The sequence below is a fragment of the Danio rerio genome, chromosome 2, assembly GCF_052040795.2.
Source record: "Danio rerio strain M-AB ecotype USA chromosome 2, GRCz13ab, whole genome shotgun sequence".
NCBI lineage: Eukaryota > Metazoa > Chordata > Actinopteri > Cypriniformes > Danionidae > Danio > Danio rerio.
The window spans coordinates 52,325,132-52,345,933 of record NC_141022.1 but is presented as its reverse complement, the minus strand read 5'-3'; the positions used below and the strand labels follow the sequence as shown (position 1 = coordinate 52,345,933).

At 34.9% G+C, this 20,802-nt stretch overlaps 1 protein-coding gene and 1 long non-coding RNA gene across 9 annotated transcripts in view; both read left to right on the top strand.

Moving 5' to 3' along the window:
• Window positions 1-3,161: 3,161 nt before the first annotated feature.
• Window positions 3,162-20,802, top strand: part of LOC101882795 (uncharacterized) — a 55,139-nt gene continuing 37,498 nt past the window's right edge. For all 8 annotated transcript variants that reach the window (XM_087241420.1, XM_087241421.1, XM_087241419.1 and 5 more), the window contains exons 1-10: window positions 3,162-3,671; window positions 10,264-10,335; window positions 12,453-12,590; window positions 12,718-12,738; window positions 15,496-17,188; window positions 19,252-19,335; window positions 19,526-19,693; window positions 19,932-20,015; window positions 20,100-20,252; window positions 20,338-20,499. In XM_087241420.1, the coding sequence (XP_087097546.1) occupies window positions 10,317-10,335; window positions 12,453-12,590; window positions 12,718-12,738; window positions 15,496-17,188; window positions 19,252-19,335; window positions 19,526-19,693; window positions 19,932-20,015; window positions 20,100-20,252; window positions 20,338-20,499 (2,522 nt within the window). In that variant the 5' untranslated portion in view covers window positions 3,162-3,671; window positions 10,264-10,316. The remainder of the gene's footprint in view (window positions 3,672-10,263; window positions 10,336-12,452; window positions 12,591-12,717; window positions 12,739-15,495; window positions 17,189-19,251; window positions 19,336-19,525; window positions 19,694-19,931; window positions 20,016-20,099; window positions 20,253-20,337; window positions 20,500-20,802) is intronic.
• On the top strand, window positions 5,532-8,319 carry LOC148679741 (uncharacterized). The gene is made up of 8 exons (XR_015941941.1): window positions 5,532-5,596; window positions 5,869-5,906; window positions 6,203-6,230; window positions 6,424-6,483; window positions 6,587-6,612; window positions 6,795-6,911; window positions 7,018-7,121; window positions 7,701-8,319. It is a non-coding gene; the product is annotated as an uncharacterized LOC148679741 (long non-coding RNA).

Below are 20,802 nucleotides of genomic sequence, written 5' to 3'. Positions count from 1 at the left end.
TATTTTTATGCTTTTCTCATGTTTTTACACATTTTCAGGACAAAACTGTATAATACAAACTTAGAAACTGAACAAAAAAAATGTGTGTACAGCAATTGTTTTTCATCTGATTTAGATGGATAAAGAGTGACAGTGTTTGGAAAAAAAGCTGTAGCTGGCTGTAGGTTTATATGAAGAGTTCAGACACAATAGCCGCTAAACGCCACTTCCACCAAAAAATATGAGCTGTACATAAACTATTTTGTTTTAAAATTAAATCTTCATCAGATTTGTCTGCTGGACTGCTCCATAATTGGGGATGAGAGGAAATGTTAGGTTGGATGTAGTAATTACATTAAAAAATGATTTGTTAGACCCTCACTATACAAAATAAACAAAAGCTATGTTTTACAAACTTCAAGATATTTATTGGGGGCCCCTAGATTTCCCAGGACCCCTTACCTCACTTATTGGTTAAGTCCAGCCCTCGGTTCTCCATTGACATAATTATGTTTATAATGTAAAAACTGTATTCTGTTGACATATCCTGAAACCCAAACCTCAGCATTTTTACATTTTCAAAATATCTCCATATTCCAATTGGCTTCATCACTGTCTCCTCTCCACCAATCAGCTGGTGTGTGGTCTGGCGTAAAATGGCTGCCGTCGCGTCTTCTAGGTGGAGCTAGCTAGCTCAGCTAGCTCTCTGCAACTCTCACATGGTTGCCCACTGAAGCTAAGCTGGGCTGCGCCCGGTCAGTACCTGGATGGGAGACCACATGGGAAAGCTAGGTTGCTGCCGGAAGTGGTGTTAGTGAGGCCAGCAGGGGGCACCCAACCTGCGGTCTGTGTGGGTCCTAATGCCCCAGTATAGTGACGGGGACGCTCTACTGCTTAGTGAGCGCCGTCTTTCGGATGAGACGTTAAACCGAGGTCCTGACTCTCTGTGGTCGTTAAAAATCCCAGGATGTCCTTCGAAAAGGTGGTTTAACCCCGGCATCCTGGCCAAATTTGCCCACTGGCCTCTGTCCATCATGGCCTCCTAACCATCCCCATGTTCCAATTGGCTTCATCACTGTCTCCTCTCCACCAACCAGCTGGTGTGTGGTGTGCGGTCTGGTGCAAAATGGCTGCCGTTGCGTCATCCAGGTGGATGCTGCACACTGGTGGTGGATGAGGAGACCCCCCCCCCATTGTGTGTAAAGCGCTTTGAGTGCCCAGAAAATTATTATTAAGGAATTATTATTATTATTAATATTATTATTATTATTATGTCTGATTTATGCATTTGTGCCTGTGAAAACCTCAATTTAGGTCCCCCTAGTGACCTATTAGTAGGCCCACATGGAATCTGTGCCTGCGGGAATCTGTGGATTTGCAGCCCATCATTGAGTCTATTTATGTACTTTTGTGTAAATGTGTGTAAATTTATATTTCAGTTTTTTTCATCAATTTCAGTAATATTATTAACAAATTTGAAAATGTTTGTATGATTTATTAACAATACAGTTTGTAAATTCATTAATTTTCAACCGCTTTTCTGGGGCCGGGTCGCGGGGGCAGCAGTCTTTAGGAGAGAACCGCAGACTTTCCTCTTCCCGGACACTTCCTCCAGCTACTCCACACTGAAAAAAATGATTCAAAGATAATTCCTTGCATTTAATAAGTTAAGCGGTGGTAAACAATTTATTTGGGCTGAATTTAAACAAACAAATTAAGTTAAACATTACAAAATTTAATTTGTTTAAATTCAACCCAAATAAATAGTTTGCAACAGTTTCCCAAACATAACTTTTTTTTTTTAGTGCAGGGGACATAGGCCCATCCAGCGTGTCCTGGGTCTTCCCTGAGGCCTCCTCCCGGTGGGACATTTCTGGAACACCTCCCTAGGTAGGTGTCCAGGAGGCATCCTAAACAGATGACTGAGCCACCTCAGCTGACTTCTCTCAATGTGGAGGAGCAGCCGCTCTACTCCAAGCTCCTCCCAGATGACAGAGCTCCTCACCCTATTTATAAGGGTGTGCCCTGCCACCCCTCAAAGAAAACTCATTTCGGCCGCTTGTATCCAAGATCTTGCCCTTTCGGTGATGACCATAGGTGAGAGTAGGAACGTAGATTGACCGGTAAATTGAGAGCTTTGCCTTTCGGCTCAGCTTCTTCTTTACCACAATGGACCGGTACATTGATCGCATTACTGCCGCCGCTGCACTAATCCTTTTTTTATCCTTTCCTCACTCGTGAACAAAACCCAGGGGCTTTCCTCTAACCTGAAGATGACAAACTACCTTTTTCTGGTGGAGTACCATGGCCTTGAACTTGGAGGTGCTGATTCTCATCCCAGCCACGTCACATTCGGCAGCAAACCACCCCAGTACATGCTGAAGGTCCATGTTAGATGAAGCCAACAGAACGACATCGTCTGCGAATAACAGATGAAATCCTGTGGTCCCTGAACCGAACCCCCTCCACCCCAAGGCTGCACTTTGAAATTCTGTCTACAAAGATTATGAACAGAACTGGTAACAAAGGGCAGCCCTGCCAGAGTCCAACATGCACTGGAAACAAGTCTGACTTATTTCCGGCAATGCGAACCAAACTCCTCTGTTCATACAGGGACTGCCCTTAACAGAGCGCCTCTGATCAGTTTGTAAATTCATTCATTCATTTTTAGCTTAGTCCCTTAGTACCGTCAACTCATCTAGCATATGTTTAATGCAGCGGATGCCCTTCCAGCTGCAACCCATCACTGGGAGACACCTATACACTCTTATTCACACACATACACTACGGACCATTTTAGCTTACCAAATTCACCTTCACTACATGTCTTTGGACTTGTGGAGGAAACCGGAGCACCCGGAGGAAACTCAAGCGAACGTGGGGAGAACATGCAAACTGACCCAGCCGAGGCTCGAACCAGCGACCTTTATGCTGTGAGGGGAGAGCACTACCTACTGCCTTAGTCAACCAGTTTGTAAATATTAAATGTAAATAAATGTTTGTATTTTCTGTCTTTTCGTAGATATAAGAGACTTGCAGATCTAATTGGATTTGCATTATAAACATTAAATAAAAGTTTAAAATTTTAATTTTTAATTATTTTTTTTGTCAAATATTAAGGTTTTAGTTATGATTCTCCCAACATTATTCTCCATAAATCTGCAAAGTTTTAACACAATTCTGTGCAGAAATTGCAAAAAAAAAAAAAATGTCAGCAGATTCTGCCTAGCCCTATCAGTTTGTGTGCATTCAATTTTAATTCCCCACTGGGAAATACAACATATATATAAACACACACTGAATAGCAATCTTTATAAAGACGTCTCATAAACATAATGATTTCAATACTGTACAAACTGAATATTCTACAATTTATTTGCAAAATGCTTCATTCTGTGACCAAAATAAAAGTCCAATAAGGTCAAAGTTGCTATATTGTTATACTTTGTTAGGACATTTGGTCCTCACAACGTAGGGAATGCAATACACAGACATAAAAAGCGAAAATACATTATAGGCTAACCCATGCTCGTGCTCGAGTTTTGTTTCGTGAGCTCTGATCCATGATGCTGATAAGTGTTCGCCCTCAGGGAGGATCTCATTGTCGAATAAAAAGCGAAAGTATTTTTCCTCCATGGTATCATCAATTCTGTACAAACTCTCGGGACTACACAGCGATGTTCAAGCTCCAGGTATGATGTTTGTTTCAGTAAATCTTGGTGGCACTAGAGTATTACAAATTTACGAACTCATTTAGACTAAGTGCAAAATGGTGTACTTGTATAGTTTTTTTAAATTTGTTTGTAATTGCATCTTTTCACATTACTCTGAATAATTTGCTGTAGTATTCTTCATTTGCTTACACAGATACAGTACAATGCTGAAATGAAACCTAATAGACGAACTGAGATATTTATAGAACGGAACGGAAATGTTTTTGTGGTTAAGCCTCACAACCACAATATGCTGCTTCCGGCAGAGGGCGTCCCACAAACATAAGTGGACACATGCATTCTTTCCAATCCATATCAGCATATGACAGCAATATAATTCAACACTTGCTGCAGGTTCTTGTTGCAGTGTAGTGTTGTCTACACTGTAAAAAATTTCCAGGTTTTCACAACAAGTTACTGTAATTTTTCACAGTAAATTACATTAGTATCTCTTCACAGTATTTAACTGAAAAATTCACAGTAATATGTTGTATTCATAATTTTATTGTGAAATTACGGCAGGTAGCATGATTACAGCAAATTACTGTGAAAAGGGCTATATCTTTTGCACGTTAGTTATAGAAATTCAAACCTTTTTTTAACTCAACGTAGAAATTAATACAAATGAACTTTTAACAGATAATAACAGAATGTTATAGCCCCCAAAACGATTTGGTTACCAACATCTTTTTGGTTGTACTGCACCTTTATTTAATTTTATACAGTTAACATAGAATATGAAATAATATTTAATGAACAACTGTGTGCTTAGCCAAAACATAATAAACTTGAATAAAAAGTAATTAATTAATGAAACCAAAGACTGTTAAACAGCCAACAATTATTTCAATGTCAGGGTAAATGTCTGCTTTAGACGGTTTCATAAGTATTGGGCACCTTTCATCGCCTGGAGGTCACTAATCTCAGAATTATATATATATATATATATATATATATATATATATATATATATATATATATATATATATATATATATATATATATATATATAATTATTTTTTTATCTATATAAATAAACCACAGATTAGAGTTTTAAACAACTACATTCTAGCATGAAAAACAGTTAAAACTTAATTTTCGGATGCATATAGAGCCATAGAAGACGGGGCAATTGTCCCAATGTCTAGCCTGAAGACAGGCGCCTCTCGGCGGATACATGAGTAATGAGCGCCGTTACCGCCTGGAGGTCATAGATCTCCGCTACTGGCAAAACACACTTAAAATTACACACAATCTTTACTAACAATCCACAGATTTGAGTTTTGAAGAACTACATTCTCGCATGAAAAAGTATTAAAACTTTATTTCATTACATATTAAAAGCAATATTTATAATATTATGTGCCTTTTCATCCACCATTACAGCTTGATGCAGCTTGGTGCGAATTGAATCCTGGGAGGAAAAAATAATAATTCTCAATACACTCCAAACGAACTTTATTCTTATTGTTAAAGTCAGAGATATATAATATTTTGAATGGCGAAGAAAATAATTAACTTTATATTTCAATCAATATATTACTTTTGCACTGCTTCGATTCAGGACTCGTGTGACATTGAATCAGATTCAGATGTTTTATCAGACGTGTTCATGAGCTCATAGTCATCAACAAGCTATTCGTGTACAAGCAGTACACGAACCAAGCAATATGATGAAATATTAATGAATTATATGTTTGCGTCTTACAATATTATACAAAATGGAATCGTTTTCAGGCGAATTCGACTCTTTACTGTTCACTTAAAGGAGCCGAATTCGACTCTTTACTGTTCACTTAAAGGAGCCGATTCATTTAACAGAACTGACTCGACTCGACCGCAAACAAGCGCCATCACCACAGACAACGCCTGCCTCGTCTCTTCACCAAACGAATTCATCCTCGGTAAGTGTTAAAATATGACTTTTGTCCGTTAAATGAGTGTTGTATGTGTATTTCTGTATAGTGCATGTCATTTAACAGGAATTTACCGAGTACTTTAGTTGTACTCGCACGTACAGGGTTTAAGCGCGCCTTTTTTAAAACAAGAAATTAACGACGCCAGATGGTGATTGTAGTGTTTTCTGAGGTATTAGCATAACGTTAACGTTAGTTCCTGATAAAAGAAAGGGAATTTTCTTTAATTAACTTCTTGTTAACTGCTTTTTCTGTTTTAGTACAAGACTGAAGTAAAGGTGAAATGACTAAAGTTAAGGTAAGCTCTGACCTTCACTTAAGTTAACGTTACGGTTAGTCACCATCATGTACGTTAATTTTGTTCACTGTAACGTTAACGTTAAGTTATTTAAATAAACTAAACTCATTATGAAACAAGTCTTAACTGTTTTATTAAATGAGGCTTATAATACAATTCAGTTGTATTCTTTTAAACTAACACTAACACAGTACATATTGTATATTTCTCACTGGTGTTAATGCAGTGCTAACATTTACTAATGAGAACTAATTGTATATTGTCACTAACTGTAGATTTTGTTTTTTGGTGTTCAGGTGTACCTGATAATAGCTGAAGTGTGAGGTGAGTGTAAATTCCGAGCACACAAATATAGCCTAAATTCATTATCACGATCTAAACCTATATATATATATATATAGAGAGAGAGAGAGAGAGAGAGAGAGAGAGAGAGAGTGAGTGAGTATGTGTGTGTATGTGTGTGCGTGTGTTAGGTTGAGTCTTATTCTACTCTTATTATATTCATATTTTTTTGCAGCCACAGCCATTGATGTTGAAACACTGATGCTACCAATCACCCCTCGCTTGATTATTAAAGGTAATGTTGATGCCTTCCTCATTTTTATTAGATTTTTAAATGTCAGGTTTTTCACAGATTTGTTGTGAGCAGTTTCTTGTACAAACTCTTTTTCTTCTTCCAGAAGTTCCACCAGTACCTCCAGTAGTAGTAAATATTAGACAAAGATTTTTTTAAACTATAGTTTTTATTTTTATTAGCAATTTTACTGGGCATGTGTGTTTGTTTGCTTGGTTTTTAATAGGCAGAGCATGGAATGTCAACTTTGTTTCTACAAACAAATTTAATTATTCACAAACACCTCTAATTTAGTCCTTCTTTCCCCCTTTTAGTCTTATTCCTTGGAGGGTCGAGTGGTCATGGGACCTCACCTGGATTTCACAACTGACTTTGGATCTGGTCTGAAACTGAAGTATGCTGAAGATGCCTTTTGCACTCTGGAATTTAAGGTAATGTCTACAATAAATATTGTAACTGAGGGCTTGTTTTTGGGGGGTTAAACAAGGAATGTATAGGAGCACAAGTCATGACTCCCCTTGTCCCCTTGTTATAAAGGGCCGTGTTGCAGACACAATTTGTTTGTCTGTGCTGAAGACCAGAGGGGAAGCTGTCTTTAAAAGGATGGGGCTCTTTTACCATATGTGAAGTTACCTATTCAGGTGAGTGGATTACATACAAGTCATTGCAAATGCATAAATAGTGGGACATTTTTACTGGGCAGCACAAATTAAGTGAAACTCAAAAAACGTTGAAAAATATTTGGAATATTTGCAAAAAACTTGATTGAAATGAATACAACACAAGTGCTGTATCACTTCAATCAAGTTTTTTTTTGCAAAATTTTCCTAATATTCAAATCATGAAAAATTAGCTTGATGCAAGAAACATCCTGCTAGTATTCAAGAGCAAGTACTGTGATGCATGTGTTTACTTTGCAATAAATGTGAACCCAGCATTAGATTATAGTCTGTAAACAGAAGGTGTAAATCAAATCAACTGTTTTAAAATGCTCTGCCTAGGTCATTAAAACCACTATTTGTTGTTAGACTGTTCTTGATTGTGTGTTTGTGATGGAAATGTTTTTCAGATGTTTTTGTTTAAATGATTGCAGTTTGACTGAGCTACAGTATTGTCAGAATGTTCAAACTGAGCTAACAGTAATTTTGCTCTCTAGTGCAGCAGTATTGTCCCAGTAGTGTTGTATGAAGCTAACTGTTTGTCTGCCCTTTTGCTTATAGGTGCTTTTTGGGCACCAGTTTGGAGATGGAAGACAGACGAAGTCAAAGAAGCAGAGAAGACACATCAACCAGCAAGTGTGTAAAATTATCAGGAAAATATCTCACACTAATTGTACAAAAAAAAAAAAATAAATAAAAAAATAACTACTAACACTTCCCTTCTTAGACTTTACAGACCTGAAACTTGCCTTTAGTACTTATTCATTGTTGCTCTTAGTTGTGTAAATTGCTTCCTTGTCCTCATTTGTAAGTCGCTTTGGATAAAAGCGTCTGCTAAATGACTAAATGTAAATGTAAATGTAAAATGATTGACCTTGAATAGACGACTGCCTAATTTAGCAAGAAGTTTTGTCTCTCTCTCTCTCTCTCTCTCTCTCGTGTGTGTGTGTGTGTGTGTGTGCGTGTGTGTGTGTGTGTGTGTACATATATATAAGAGAGAGAGAGAGAGAGAGCGCGCGTACTCTGAAGCACTGCTTTTTATATGTATACTACATATGATGTCAGATTTTTTTATTAATATGTTCTTATAGTATTTTTTGAGGCTTCACCTTCACCTTTTGAAAGTTTTCTGAAATGTTTACACAGATGTCATTAAGCTGTTAAATAAATCTGTGAAATGTATGTGTGTTTGTTTTTATTTTGATTTTAGAGTCTTCTCAGATAACCCAAAAATGAAGATTCTGTCGTCATTTACGCATCCTCAGGTTGTTTGGACACAAAGAGGAATATTTGATATTTTTATTCCTGTGTTTAACAAAAAAAACATTTTTAACAGAGCTGGAACAACCTGAGGGTGAGTAAATCAAGATAGAATTTTCATTTTTGTGTGACCTAAAATTGCTTTGAAATTTTACAGCACCAAACTGTTAAATTACAGTAATCCGGGATATAACTTTAACTTTACAGTTAAATCAGGTATTTAAACCGCAACCTACTGCTAAATCACAGTAATCATATTGCAAATCCACAGTAAAATATAGTTAATTCTACAAGATAATACTGTGAAATCACAGTAACGGACTTTATTATCTACTGTAAAGTTACAATATATGGTTGTAATTTCACAATATTTTAATGTGACAAAACCACAGTAAATTACTGTGAACTACCTCACAATAATTTACTGTGAATTTACATACAGTAATTTACTGTGAAAGTAATGCAATTATTAGCCAGTAATTTACTGTGAATTTAAGGTCAAATTTTTTACAGTGTACATAACGTTTGCCTATATTTTTTTGGAATTTTTTTTATGGAAATTAAATATTTACATAGATTTAATCTTTTTAAATAGGACTACAGGTTTATAAAATCGGCATAACTAACGTTAATTGTGCTTCTGAAGAATTAGCTTCATACTATAACATTGCTAGCTGCTTAGAGACGTAATTAAACTTAACTGAAGTCAGATAATGTAGTATTTGTGAGGATGTGAGCAATTATTTATAGTCAAGTATCTGCCAAGTTTCTAATTACACTAATTACCTAAAACATCTAAAGCTGTTTTTTATAATGTCGCAATTATTAGCATCACTGAATAAACCGAGTAGATTAGTCTACTTAAAACTTCAGGAATTCTGGCTCTAGATATTCTAGGTATTCTACTAAGTTGTAGTATTTCATTTGTAAGTCGCTTTGGACAAGTGTCTGCTGTAAATTACTAAATGTAAATGTATTAAACAGATTCATTTCATCTAGAGACTATCTAGTCTAGGGGAAAGAGGGGCACAAAGTAACACTTTGGATTTGGCCAAATAATGAAAGTAATAGGGTTAGATTTAACCTTTTTTTTTTTTTTTTTTTTACCAACAACACACAAGCCTCTCCTACAAATGAGCACTGGAATTATGATCGCCAGACTTATGGTTTCTGTGCAGTATTGCCAAATTTACTCCACCTTTGGGGCAAGCTGTAACAGACAGATGGTTGTAACGCATGATTAAAAAGTCTGATTTCACACAATTAATTTAAATTCAGTTTACTTTAAATAATATATTTCATAAGTACTTAATTTTTTTTATTCTACATAGCACAGCATGATTATTTATCTATTGGAATAACACATTTGCATTTATTTGCATTATTATCATTACACCCTGTTACAACTAACATCACTGTGTCTTCCTCAAAACTGGCTATAGCAGTCACTGTTTTTTTTTTTTTTTTTTTTTACACCTTTTAAAATGGTTCCATATTTTAGCCTAGAAGACGGTGATCACAATAGTAAGATTTAACGTACATACTTTCACATATTTTTAAAATAAAAAATATAGAGTATAATACAAAATACTTTTATGCTGCAAAAATGGTTTCTCTTTCTCATACAAATGTCGCAGAACTTTTACAATAATTGTCAGGAAGACTTCTGGATACACTGTGGTGAAAACCTTGGGAGCATGCCAGGGTTAACCCCGAGCAAATACCTTAAAACTCTGTATTACATTTTACCCCGTGTTACTTTATGCCCTGCACTCCCCATCTACTGCTACTGTAATAAATGAACACAAACTGTTATATAATTTCTCATTATTAACACTAACATGAAATCTGCTTTTTTTCTTAGGCTGAGCTGGTCATTTCAGATTAGAGAAATCCACAGACATATTGTAAAAGCAGATGGACATGTCTGATCATGGTAATTTCCAGCACACTACAAAAACACCAGTTATAAGGACGAATTTTCCTAAAGATATGTAATGATCAGCGTTGGGGAAAGTTACTTTTGAAAGTAATGCATTACAATATTGTGTACTTCGAAAAAAAGTACTCGTTGAGTTACTTGGTTACTTTATGGTTAGTAGTGTGTTACAATATTGAGTTACTTCAACAACAAAAAAAGTACGAGTTGTGTTCCTTTTTTATAGTAAGTAATGTTTTACGTTACTTTTGCATTACTTTTTATTAGCTGGCTGAGGCTTGATTTCATTCAGAAATTGTTTTTTTTTATTTTAATAGAGGAGCTTTGCAATTAATAATACACCATGTATCATACACCTTCATTTACCTTTAATAAAACAGACACAAAAAATATTTAGGATAATGTTATCTGAGAATTTTCTTACCCCAGAGCTTTACATGCCATATATACAGATTATTGAAAGTTTAAAGAAATGTGTTTGCTTCTTTTCTACTATTTATCTTAAGTAAAATCACTGTTCATTGAGACTGTAGTCGTAGTTTACAGTTTTAATCCAAAGAATGACCAGTCTGTCAGACAAAGAAGAGCCGAAGTCAGATTCAAATAAGTTTACTGAAGATAGTTTGCAGTTTCATCAGCAGAAGCCAGCTTCAACACTTGCAATTCCTAGGCCGCTCTGCTTACAATCATAAATCAACATCAATTTTACTCTCACATAATGTCATTAACTGCGTCATACATATAAGTGTTTTAACCTGATTGGTTGAAAAATTTCCACAGGGGTGTGTGCGTACAATTCTGAATAATATCTCAAGCATATATACGTCAGACATCCATTAGACTGTTTAGAGCTGACCTCAGACCTGTGAAAAGGATCCACAATCGAATAGAACATACACATACACTCTCCAAGTACAATCAGTTTCTTACCCAAAGCTAAGTGTACTTTCAGCCGTCTTTATCAAAACTGGTTAAAAACCGCTATAATCTACATTCAGGCAGTTATATACTCACTAAATAAAGTCTTGAATAAAAAGGAAAATCACTTTAAACAGAAACAACACATAATAATAATATCAAAATCACTTTAGATCATGTTAACACTCAGCAATACAAACAGGAAATCAGTTGTTTTCTATCATCAAGCCCTTCAGTTCCACTCGAGGTCTCCATGACCTCTGACCTGGTTTAGTGGCTCCTGAAAATAGTTACAAAGAGACAGGCAAATGCACTGAACATTCTTACATTGTATTAAACAATGTGTTCACTTTATTCATTAGTCAAAATCATTTCAAGATTAAATACTGATTCAAATAGTTATATTAATAGAGTAATATGAAAAGGATAAATGTTGATCAATGCTGGGACTGATTTTAAGGCAGAAATCCGAATCCAGACAATCCTCTTTTCCTCTATATTTTCAAAATAATGAGCACATTCTCTCATCGACTGCGTGATTCACTGAGACTACTTTCATTTTATTTCAGCTATTTATTTTTATTTAAACAAATAAGTAACTGGTCCCACTTTATATTAAGTGGCCTTAACTAATATGTACTTACACAGGAATTAATAGTTTGTTACAATGTACTTTTTGTGTAAATACATGTATTTACTGTGTACTTGTGCTTGATTAAATACATGTATGTAATTACATTTGTAGTTAACTTTTGTAATTACATTTGTAAATACACTGTTGACCATCCATTACACCTTAACCCACCCTTAAACCTACCCATGCCACCAAACCTGTCCATAACCCAACCTCTATCCCAACACAAAAGCACCACAAGTGCTCTCAAATACATTATTAACACAGTAAGTACATTGTATTTATTTTTTATGTAAATACACAGTAGTTAAGGACACTTAATATGAAAGTGGGACTGTAACTTATTACATTTTTTAAAAAGTAACTCAAATAATATTACTTTTTTTAAGTAATCCATTATTTTACTCGTTACTTGGAAAAGTAATTTTTTTTATATATATAACTTTCATTACTTGTAATGCATTACCCCCAACACTGATGGTAATATTTCTGTTATAAGCTCATTCAGTTTGCTAAATCTGCTAAAAACAATCTTAATGACCTGTCTTTTGTTTGTTTCAAGACAATGTGGGATCTGTGGAGCCTCATGGAGTGTCTAAAATCACCATCTCTGCTCAGAATGGAAGCAGTGTTTCAGCACCTGTGATTTTAAACTCAACAGTCACAGGAAATATTAGTATTTCTAATAATTTTTTTCCTGGTGAGTAAATGTGGATATTCCACTGGAGAAAACAGCTCTATTACATCTGTTGTCAGTACAAATTCAGAGATTATTAAAGAATTAAGTCCAGTTTTTTGTAATAATCTGCTTTATTATTCTGTTGTAGAACCTGCAGCTGAAGTCACAGGTAATATGCAGTACTGCACTGTAAAATACCATCATATTTGACTGTGATTGCACATTGGAAAAAACTAAAATTCAGTTCTCATTTACTCACCCTCATGCCAATTCAAATTTGTAAGACTTTATAAAAAACACACAGAAAAAAAAAATGTGATGATAAATGATCGGATTTAAACAAAAAGCTGTACACTGTAAATAATAAATACGCAAAATTTCCGGTAAAAAAAACGGCAGCTGTGGTTGCCAGTACTTTACCGTTGAAAATACGGTACAAACCGCAAAAATAATTTCTTATTTTTACAGTACACCACCGTATTTCATTAATTTATAGAGGTAATATGTCTGTATTTTGAATTACCAACATCTACACATCTTTTGATACACAGATAGACATGTTAAGCCATGTGCAGGTGGTGATGAGAAAGTTACAGAATGAGCCAATGCTCATCACAAACAACTTTCTCACAAGCAGAAAAGTGTATCAGTTTAATGAAGGTGCTCAGTGTCATTCATCCAGCTACTAAACACCAGTATAGTAACACACATAAAATTAAAGTCATGAAATAAACATTGTTTATTAACATTAGATGTAACATACATCTTTAATGTACATAACTAATGGGGCAACAACTACAAAGATCCATATTAATGTCAACAAAAAGCATAAAAAGTGATCTACCATGCAAGGAATTCTGGGAAAGTCAGTTTATGGTTATTAGCTGTATATATTAAGGAAACATACTGTTAACCAGGTTACGGATTTTTACTGTAGCATTTTTACATTTTATGAAATTATGGCCATTTTTCACATTGTATGGTTTAAATATCCATCTGTACATTTTTTCTTTAAAACATTTTTATATTTGAATGTGCATTTTGTAAGTAAGTAAAGATTTCTTTATATAGCACCTTCCACAGACATTAAGTCACAAAGTGCTTTACTCTAGTAAAAGAAAACCTAAATAGGCGAGGCAGTGGAGCAGTAGGTAGTGCTGTCGCCTCACAGCAAGAAGGTCGCTGGTTCCAACCTTGGCTCAGTTGGCGTTTCTGTGTGGAGTTTGCATGTTCTCCCTGCCTTCACGTGGGTTTCCTCCGGGTGCTCCGGTTTCCCCCACAGTCCAAAGACATGCGGTACAGGTGAACTGGGTAGGCTAAAATGTCCGTAGTGTATGAGTGTGTGTGTGAATGTGTATGGATGTTTCCCAGAGATGGGTTGTGGCTGGAAGGGCATCCGCTGCGTAAAAACTTGCTGGATAAGTTGGCCATTCAACCCCAGATTAATAAAGGGACTGAGCTAACAAGAAAATGAATGAATAAATGAATGAAAACCTAAATAAAAAGGTAAAAGAAAACATATTAAAACAAGATAAAATCCAAGAAACAAAACACCAATGTAAAACCAGCTCACCGTACTGTTAATGAAAAGCTTGACCGAAAAGTTGTGTCTTTAAATGCTTTTTTAAAAGTTCGACTAATTCCAGAGCTGTCAGTGCTAGAGGGAGACACAACACAGAGGCATGGTCACCTTTAGTCTTAAGATGAGTTCTGGGAATGGCTAAAAGGTCTTTGGCAAAGTACCTTAGAGACCAGCTACATGAGTTACTACACTGTGAAAAAAATCCGTAGTTTTACGTTTTTTACATCTCAGCTGCCGGAAAAATTACATAAATTTACCGTAAAATAGCAGACATTAAGTTACAGAAATTTTCTTATATTTACATTTCTAGTAAATTTCTGTAAAGGAACGTCTGTTATTGTACGGTAAATTTCTGTAATTTAACAGCTATTATTTAAAGTTTTTTTTTCGGCATCCCAGCTGCTGAAAAAAAAATTTAAATTACCAATTTTTTTTTTTTACAGTGTACAGAAAAAAATATCTTAAATATAAAGGGAGGCCTGACCATGCAGAGTTATATATGAGTATTATATCTATATTAACAGAATCTTAACATTTACTCTAAAACTAATAGGAAGCCAGTGAAGTGCCTTAGGCACAAACGTAATGTGTGACATCCTACTGGTGTTGGTAAAAGGCCTTACAGCTGCATTCTGCACAACTTGCAATCGATCTATTGAAGATTTGTTGAGAGAAGTGAACAGAACATTGCAATAATCCAACTGTGAAGAGATAAAGGCATAAACGAGCATCTCCATCTGTTCCTTTTGAAACAATATTTCTGATTTTTGTGATGTTCCTCAGATTTAAAAAACATGTACGAACAACAGACTTAACATGGCTATTAAAACACAGAGCTCTATCGAAGATGACACTCAGATTTCTAATGTCACTGCAATTTGATGAAGATCACATGCCCCCAAAAACTTGCCTAAGCATTGGGGTGATGCTATCTGGAGCAAAAATCAACATTTTAGTTTTATTAGTAAAGCCTGTTTTATAATATAATATAATATAATATAATATAATATAATATAATATAATATAATATAATATAATATAATATAATATAATATAATATAATATAATATAATATAATGTAATATAATATAATATAATATAATATAATAAAATATAATAAAATATAATATAATATTTATAATATATAATATAAAAACCTTTCGAATAATCACCCTACATAATTATCAGTTTATATATATATATATATATATATATATATATATATATAATATATATATTATATATATATATATTATATATATATATTCATATATATATATAAGTTTTTATAAAATGTTTTTGATCAGCAAAATGTAACGTATACAATGAAACCTTTTTTTTCAGATACAAGCACATTAATCACTGATTACAAAAAGTCCCTGCAGTCCGAGTATGCCTACATTACAGAATACACCTCTCGTGCTGGTGAAGAGGTGCTGCTCAGTGACCGTTACATCGACCCACTGATTGTTCAGAAACACAGGGAGAAGACAGAGCGCGAGAATGAGATGCGCTCCAGAGGGGAACGTTTCTTCAACACCAGAGAAACCTATCAGGGAAACCAAAACATCAGCCTCGATCAGCTGTTCGGCCCAGAGAACAGCTCCAAAAGAGTTACTCCAAGAGCTGTGATCCTTCAAGGTGATTCTGGAAGTGGGAAATCAATCACTGCGCAAAAGATCGTTCTGGATTGGGCTTCTGGAGAGCTTTACGCTGGACTTTTTGACGTGGTGTTTCATGTTAGATGCAAGCAACTCAGTGGGATCTCAGGTGACATGTTGAGCTTGCTGGATCTCCTGGATTGCAGTTTAACTTCAAATGAAATTGCTCAGATATTAAAAGACAAAGCTGCTGATAGGGTCTTGTTCGTCATTGATGGTTTTGATGAACTGATGCTTTCAGCATCCAATGAGCCTTTACCACCAAAACCAAACATAAAGTCCCATCCGTTGGCAATTGTTCACTCTCTTCTGAAAGGACGATTGATGAGAGACTCGTTTCTGCTGGTCACCACAAGATCCACAGCTGTAGACAAACTGGAGATCATCCTGAAAAAGCCTCAGTGCTTCATGGAGATCATGGGATTTTCCGAGAAGGGAGTGTGTGAATATTTTAGAAAGTTCTTTGAGGATGAAGAGTTTTCCACTCAGGTGTACGATCAGGTGAAGATGCACGAGATGCTCTTCACTGCCTGCTTCATTCCAGTCATCTGCTGGATTATCTGCACAATCTTTAAGAGGAAAGGAAAGGATGGTGTGGTAACTAGTGAGCTGACTACAACTACATCGATATTTGTTGATTTTGTGCTCACGCTCTTGAAGCATCATAGCGATTTGAGTCAAGAAGAGGAGCTCGACCTTATCAAGAACTTGGGTCAGCTTGCAGAGAGCGCAACACCAAAACGACAAATCCTGTTTTCCAGAAACGATCTCCCTAAAGCAATCTCACATCTGCCAAACATTCCTTTCCTGTGCACATTTCGCCATCAGGAGAGAACTAATCTGAAGGAGATGTTCGGGTTCATGCACCTCAGCTTTCAGGAGTTCTTCAGCGCTCTGTTCTACATGCTAGCAGATAAGGAGGAAGCCAAAATAAAAGTCAAGGAACTCCTGGAGTCAGCAGGCAACGGCAGGCACAGTGAGCATCTATTACCAATCATTCGCTTCCTTTTTGGTCTTTCGAACAGGAAAGTGAGCCGCTTAATCCACCATCCAAAGTCGACGTCTACCACAATTCGTGCAACGCTAACAAAATGGATCAGCAAGGTTTTAGTGAAGAACATCATGGATACACGCTACATGAGTGATTTCATTCTTCATTGCCTGTACGAGCTCCATGATAGCGACACACTGAAAGAAGTAATGAAGCTGTGGGAGCGTTCGGGCATTGACATACACTGGTCTTTGAGAGCGATCGACTGCCAAGTTGTGATGTACTGTCTTCAGGATACTTCACGGATTGTCAGCATGGAAGTGAAGTGCAAAGCAAAAGATCTGAAGGTGCTTCATCCTGCACTTTACAAGTGTGCTAATTTATGGTAAGTGTTCATGGTTTAAGTTGTGTTCTCAAAATACTATGTAAGAAATTGTCACTTAAAGAATAGTTGCCTGTCGGCACCAGTGGTTTAGTGATTAGTGTGTCGACACATGCAATCCGGTGCTCGCGGCGACCCGGGTTCGATTCCGCCTTGCGGTCCTATGCTGCTCCTTCCCCTCTCTCTGCTCCCCATGCTTTCCCGTCAATTCTCTCTACTGTACTATCAAAAATAAAGGTGAAAACCCTGAAAAAATAATTATATAAAAAATAAATAAATATATATATATATATATATATATGTATAATTATGTATACGTATATGTATATATTAAAGTCAAAATTATTAGCCCCCCTGTTTATTTTTTTCCCCAATTTATGTTTAACGGAGAGAAGATTTTTCCACACATTTCTAAACATAATAGTTTTGATAACATTTATTTTACATTTATTTTTATAAAATTGTGTTTAAAAATTAAAAACTGCTTTTATTCTAGCCGAAATAAATCAAATAAGACTTTCTCCAGAAGAAAAAATATTATCAGACATACTGTGAAAATTTCCTTGCTCTGTTGAATAGCTCTTGGGAAATATAAAACAAAAAAGAAAAAATATAAAGGGGGGCAAAAAAATTCTGACTTGAACTGTATATGTTTCAGGTAAAATTCAACAAAATCCACTGTTAAATTGTAGTCATCCAAAGATTTTTACAATAACACTGTAAAAGTGAGTAAAAAAATTGTTAACCTAAACTGTTAAGTTGACTTAATCTAATTTTTATAATTATGCAGATAGGTCACTTACTCATTAATTTTAGGTCAACTAGTTTACTCATTTTTAAGTAGTCAAATAAAAAGCTCAAATAGTTAGTTCAGACAATATAATTTCAGACTACATAAACAAAGATAATCATAGCTTTTAACATCAAAAAATGTTTGATCAGAAATCCGGGTCCCGTAATGCAAATTTGAAGCATAAATTGACAGAAACCAACTGTAAATCATATGCTGTGGGCAACTGTTAAATTTTTTACAGTGCTGCACCCTGCACTCTTAAAATACTCTATTTTTTTGTTTAACTAAATGGCATTTTAGTTTTAGGAAAAGGGAGTTTAGTTCATCCAAAAAAAATAAAATTTCTGCATCTTTTATGCATCCTTCCCTTGTTCAAAGCATTTTGCTGTATGTATTTTTAGGAATATTTGGAAAAAGGCTGGTAGCTGGCACTCATCAACTTGGTAGGAAAATAAATTACCATAGCACGCCCCTAGCCAGGGGGGTTCGAAAGACCCACCCCTTACTGACAAAGGTCCAGAATTCCTCATATAGCTCATGTGTCCTATTTTGACTGTTATGCCATCATAATTAGTAAAGATAACCCATAGAATAAGGGCTTTAAGACCAAGTGGAATCCTCTGTTGGCTGTCCTTTCGGCATGATCTCAGCTAACCAGTTTTGGCTAATGTTAACAAATATTTTAAATTTATAATCGGACGTAAAATAAGTCTTTCGCTACTGTTTTTAAACAGAGAAAACATTTTATAAGCAATTTTTATTATAAATCCTGGAGCTTATTCTTGAAACAAAAATAACCAATAAAAGTGGACCATATTAAATTAATTAGAATATATTTTGGTTATTGGTGTTATTAATGAATTTTCAAATGTACCTTTTTTTTTTTTTTTTTTTTTACAAAAAAAGCTGGAAAAATTGTGAAGCTTCACTTTATTATTATTATTATTATTATTATTATTTTAATTATTATTATTTTATTTTAATTTTTTTAAATTGAAAATGTCAAATTCTGACTGAGGACAGTTGCATGTGCTGGCCAGTTTGTTATTTGCCTAATAAATGACAATAGGCTACAGTTTTTAATTTAAAACTTTAACAGATTCCTTTTTTTCTAATGATATATGATGTAATAATTTTGCATTTTAAAAATAAGTATTTATTCATATTTATTTATTCAAAATATTTTTGGTACATGTATAATATCTCATCATTGAAATGTGAAGCTTGTTTAATGAAATGAAGTCTTACTAGTTTCTGTTTTGTGTTTTTGAAGGTTGAGGGTTGATTCCATGTCTGACTCTGATGTTGATTTCCTGACATCAGCCCTGAAGAAGAAAAAGGATGTGGGCTATTTGACGTAATGTTTTATTGGTTATGATTTAAATTGTTTATATTCATAAATCCAACAAAGCCTTATGGAAAGTTTCATTTAGGCACTAAATGACATGCTATATGGTCAGCTAAATCTAATTTAGCTTTAACATACAAAAAGCTACATCATGTTTAATGTGAGGAGTAAGTAAAGCAGCCTTGTAAATATATTGCAGAATGGAGGATGGAGACCTTTCAGATGAAAGCCTGCTGAAGATCCTGAAAACCCTCAGTGGACAAACATCAGTGGGTAACATTCGACTGGCACTGAGGAGCATCAGTGAAAGCAATGTTGATTTAACCATGAACTTCCTCATTAAGGAAATGATGGGTCGAAGTTTCAGGTAAACCAAATGCAGTCACAAACATAACACAAACTGCTGTAATTGTTGACCACTTTTTACTATCTTTTGTATTAAATGGCTTATTATAAATGTTTGCATAATTAAAAATACATATGTTATTATTGTTGTTTAGATGCATATAGACACATTGAGTTACCAGAGCAAGCATACACACAAACTGTTGATATTATAACCAAGTTTTTAATAGATTATTGATCATTTCTTTTCATTTTCACAGTGTGTGCATTAGCAGTCAAGTAGAAAACACAGAGACGAGTTTATGTTCAGAGTTCACGATCGCACATTCAAAAAAATCCTTCTGGTAATTAGTTGATGCACATTCTGTCACATGAATTTTGTTTCCTATAATAAAAAAATAATAATAATCATTATTTTCCTATTTCAGGTTCACTATCGGGCATTCAGAAGGACATCCGAGTGAAAAGCATGGTTGTTATCAGGGTTTTTCAAAAATATCCTTCGCTCTCTGTCCTTTATCTGAAATACCCATGAACGATTTTCTGAAGACATCCAATAACCTCAGATGCTTCTCGGATGTGTAGGTAATCTTATATTATTTTAATATTCCAATCCTTTAAGGTGTATAATATTTGGTATTTGTGTATTTGTATATTTGTTTGCAGGAATAACACTGAGTTTGGTGTGAATGTGGACTCTCTGGTGTCTTTCCTGAGTTGTGTTCCTGGTTTAACTGAGGTGGACATGCATTCAGAATACCTGACAGATATTTGGGCTTCCAGGATTCTGTTCTTCCTTCAAGTCAATCCCAAGATTTCACATATAAAGTAGGAGAATATTCAAGTGATCCTTTTATATCCTATAATGATTAATATATTGTTTGTTCAACACAATCTCATGGTAATTCATACCTTTTTGTTTTGGTGGCTCAGTCATTTAAATTCGTATTATCTCATTCGTACAATTTTTTTTTTCACTTTTATTGTTTCAGAAAAATGTGATACATTCATAATGTATTAGTAACAAAATACCAATCAAAGAACTCCCGCCCCATCCTGACGTTCAAATAAATTTTTTTTTTTAAAAAAGAATAGAATAAAAAAATGCATTCTCATGCGAGGAAAGTAATA